The 4,922-nt window shown below is 29.0% G+C and overlaps 1 protein-coding gene across 1 annotated transcript; it reads right to left on the reverse strand.

Annotated features, from left to right (window-relative positions):
* Nucleotides 1–523: 523 nt before the first annotated feature.
* Nucleotides 524–1,565, reverse strand: LOC106766751 (zinc-finger homeodomain protein 1). Its single transcript, XM_014651497.2, has one exon. The coding sequence runs from the start codon at nt 1,416–1,418 to the stop codon at nt 900–902; it is 519 nt and encodes a 172-aa protein (XP_014506983.1). The 5' UTR covers nt 1,419–1,565; the 3' UTR covers nt 524–899.
* Between the last annotated feature and the right edge of the window lie 3,357 nt (nt 1,566–4,922).

Below are 4,922 nucleotides of genomic sequence, written 5' to 3' on the forward strand. Positions count from 1 at the left end.
CTTTCAGTTTTTTAATATATCTTTTCACGATAAAAATCATAATAGGACTTCAAGTAGACAATTTCTTAAATTTAGAATTAAAAGAAATGTTAAATTTAGTTCTTCTTACTAACTATGTAAATAATTTAAAAAAAAAATCATTATTTACTATGCAGGATTGAATTTAGTTACAAATATGAGAATAAAAAAGTAAGTAAATAGTTTAAACCAGGTAAATTTAGTTTAAGGGTTAAGTAATTTGTATAGAATTCTGTGTTTAAATATTAATAAGCAGTGTTTATTACACTTTTTTTTTTCAACTTTTCTTGTATATAAATCAATTTTTTGAGAAACAAAATTTGTATTAAAGAGAAGACACACGTAAAAATCAATTTCAGAATATTTCTTTTTTTGGTAAAATTCAATTTACATACTTATATATAAATCAAACATAAAAATCTGAAGAAAAACAAATCTAACTCAAATAATATACATCCAAGATTTTACTACCTATCTGACAGTCAATTAACAGAATAAACTGATAAATGTTCACGTAATCAAAAGTTTTATTTATTTTATACCTTCTATTTCATTCTAATTTTCTCTATATTACTTCACATACATGAATCTTCTCCTTCAACTAAAAAACTCCCAAAAAAGAAAAAAAAAAACAAATTTATACTAAAACAAGCAACAACATATAAATTACAAAAATATTACATCCAAACCTTAAAACAAAATAAATAAATAAAACAACAGTCCTCTCTCATCTCATCTCTCAGCTACCTCATTATCTTCTTCCTTCTACCACTCATCAATTTCTGAAAAAAACCCTTCAAAGGATCCAATCTTGTGAAGATTCTGAGTTCATAATGCAGAGTCAAAAGCCCTAGCTATGGTGTCAACTAAAGAAACAAGTTTCACTGAGTGAGGGAAGAAAGATTAGCAGAAGAATTAGATGAGTTAGAGTTGTTCTTATGGTTATGCATCCACACCTTGAAAACCTGTCTTGTAACTCCAACACTTTTACAAAACCTTTCAATCTCATCATCCACCTCTCTCCTCTGCAGCTTCCACCCCAGCTTCTCTGCAAACGCCAGCATCTTCTCCTTCTGCTCCGCACTGAACTTAGTCCTGAACCTCTTCCTGCTGCTCCTCTCTCCCACCTCCATTCTTCCCACGTCTCCTCCAGAGTATTCCATCATATCTCCACTCCCTCCACCCTGCAGACCTTCCATCGCACTGGGACATGTCACTTTGCGATGGAAGTTGCGGTGACAACCGCAAGCTGCACACTGGAGGGAGGAAGAAGAGACGTCGATATCGAGAGTGAATTCTCCGCAACCATCAGTAGCGTAGCTACCCAGACTCGCTGCATGGTTGCGGAGACACTCTCGATACATAGAGTTTGAAGATGAAGAGGATGAAGAGTTTTCCATGTTGTTGGTGTGTGTGAAAGGATGGAAGGTTGAGTATTTATTTGGTGTGCAGATGAAGAAGAGAAGGTGGTGGGAGAATGACAGGAATGGACATGGTTGGAGAGAATATTTACAGTGTTCCCCGTTGTGTGGACATGCTAGCGTCCTAGACAACTAGGCAACATCTCCATAATGTGTCCAACATCTACATAAAGCTTTCCATAGGACAATATGTACTCAAAGATAACATTACATCTTGTTAAAGTAAAAAACAACAAAGGAAAATGTTCAAAAACTTCCCTTCAAAATTAGGGTACATTGGTGTAGGGAACATGAGGATACAAAAAAAAAAGAAAAATTGAAGTTCATATCTATGGAGGTAATTCAATTTCTAATTTTTAAATAATACTTTTAGTGTAATTAGGAAGTATTCTTAAGTTTAGGCTATTTATGTTAAGAATTTTTAGTGTTGAACAACAACAAAGGCAATTGTAGAAATACACCTAAGTTTTGTATACAAATAAATTTATTGTTTTAAAATTGTAAATACCTTAAATATAATCACTAAAAAGATCTCCTATAATGCTATAAATTTTTTAATAATAGAAGTTTTACAACATTATATAATTAATTAACTATTTTTTGTTAATTTTAATGAATTAAATTTGCATTTGTTTGTATAATAGAATGAGAGATAAGAGTGTTGAGTTTGAAGTATTATTTTGAAAGATGTTTGAGACACATGCATGCATCTACTAAGGAATCAAATAGTCATTAAAATTACCAAAACCATAAACATAAATATTTGGTTTTGTTCACTTATTGTAACCCCTAAGTCAGTCCTCTAATCGTCATTTTCAATCACTGAGAGGGGCCTTTTTGTCCAAAAAAATAAGAAGAAAACCCAGTGGCCCCGTTAACGGTGTGGGCCAAATAATTCACTTTTGAAACCACAAAATTCATTATGTGAATTCTGATAAAGAAAGCTAATAAAATTGTTACGGTAAATATCTTCCACACAAAAATACATTTGTTCTTTGAAAAATAAATTGCGTCTATTTTACATCAGAAGCAATCATATTTAAATTCCAGAAAATAAGTCTGCTAGAGTTATTATCAACGTTGCACTTTTAGAGTATTTTTTAATTATCTTTAAAATAAATTTGGAGGATTATAAATTAAGAATGATTAACGAGCAACATATAGTGATATTTTTTATTAGCTTTAATTTGTATAATTTTATTTTTTGTATTCAAACTATAATCATAATTGACTTCATAAGTACCTGCATAATATATTATGTTATTATGGTTTATCACATCACATCTACTCATTAAATATGCATTTCAATCACTAATAACAGATACATATCTCACATATGTATATGTATATATATACATATAATACTTCCGTAATAAAATATATGTCAAAACAATTACAGATATAAGTAAACATATGACAAAACATATGTTTTTCTAATAAGACCATATTATAGTTAGTTTTGCCCTCTTCACATCGTTGTGTTCCTAAGCATTAGAGACAAACTTTAATGTAATCCAAACCTATAATTTAAATTTGAATTTGGTACTTTTACAAAAATACCCTATAAACCCTTATCACAAACTCTAACTCCAAATTCACCACAAATTCCAATCAAATACTATTCATTTCCAAAGAAACGTGTTCGTTTGTTTCTTTGCAAATTATAAAATCCTGTTTCACTCCTCAGCCACAACTTTTCTTCTTTTTCTTATTATTATTATATCATAATGAAATGACGTATTCGATGTAACTTGTATAAATATTAAATTTTATGAATGAAAGTGATGAATTTTATGACTCTATAATTGAAATATTTGTAAAATGTAAATGTGTAATCGAATGGTAGAATGTATATTGTATTTGTTAAGAAGTGATTTTTAAACTTAATTAATTTTATAAAATCGGTTTATAAAATAATATTTATATATTATTACTTTATTTTATTTTTAATTGATGTAAAACTTTTAATATATAAAAGTATTAAAAAAATGGGGAAGTGGAATATTTTTGGAAAAATAGGCAATTTAAATGGTAAATATTGAGTTGAAAGTAATGTAAAGTTAAAGTTGAAGAAGATGGTAGGAAAAGGACGCGTGATGAATGAGAGTGGGTATAAAAGATGTGCAGAGAGATGCACATGATGGTGGTTATAGTTATGGTATTTTGTTGTTGTGTTGTGTTTATCAATATCAGTATATATTGGGTGACAGATTGGATAGATGCCCCATGTTAGACCCTCCAAAGAGTCAAAAATTGCCCATACATCATCTCAATTACAGATCATTTTATCTTCACTTTCAACAAATTAATTAATTAATTAACAATTTCCTTCTTCATCTTCACTTTCTTGAGAAAATATTTTGAGATTGATGCAACAATCATTTGACAGAAAATGTTTTGAAAGTATTGATCATGGTGATAGAAGGAATGGAGTGGTAGCAAAGGATGAAATTCACTTGATGTGTCGGAAAATAATTATAATGTTTCAATGTCTTTTAGGAAGCAAATTGCTTTGTTTCGTTTTCTCCATTCAGTGTGCAGTCACTGTACTATGTGACCTTTCCTACAGTACACAACAACACCCACAAACCTACTCATAGTTAGATCCCACTTTTGCTGCACAATCACCTTCCTCTGTTTCGCTCTTTTCGTTAAGGCTGCAACCAATTATTTATTCTCACAATAATGTCTAATTTAACCTTTTTGCTTTTATAACATCAAATTTACATCTATCTATTTATATATTATAATTTTATCGAAGAAGAAGTTCATTAAGGAGAGACAAACACTAATATATAAATTTACTTTGATATCATTCTCTATCCAAAACCGTAAGACAATTAGTTAATAAATCTTTCACATTTATATAATATCATACTTTCTTATTTCTATTCAATGTAAGATTTAGATTCACACTTGGAATTTTAACAGTTTATACCCAATTGTATACTTGTAAGATGAGGTTAGTAACATTTATATACATTTTGAGTGTAAAATTATATATTAATGGATGATCTAATAACGACGTAATAACGAATGGAAGAATATGTTTAACAAATAACAAATATCTCGATAACAAATAACACAATAGACTGAATGAACAAACAAGAAAACTCACTGAAATAGACCTTAATGCACGATTCTGATGTTATGATAAAAAGTAGACTTTAAACTTAACTTAACGTCATTAAAATTAGTTTGTGAAGTAAAGTTTGTAATCACTTTATTTACATTCCATATACAACTTTCAACGAGAATCTATATTATATATATATATATATATATATATATATATATATATATATATATATATATATATATATATATATATATATATAAAAATGTATAAGTAAGAAGAGTTGGAAAAGAAAAAGTTAAAAGGGTGGATTGAACTTGTGGCTTGCAGAGAAAGGGGGAAAAAAAGCTGCTCTAATTTGCTACGATGATTGTGGTAGAAATAATGATTCACTGCTTTTTAATTAT

This window comes from Vigna radiata, chromosome 1 (assembly GCF_000741045.1).
Source record: "Vigna radiata var. radiata cultivar VC1973A chromosome 1, Vradiata_ver6, whole genome shotgun sequence".
Classification (NCBI taxonomy): domain Eukaryota; kingdom Viridiplantae; phylum Streptophyta; class Magnoliopsida; order Fabales; family Fabaceae; genus Vigna; species Vigna radiata.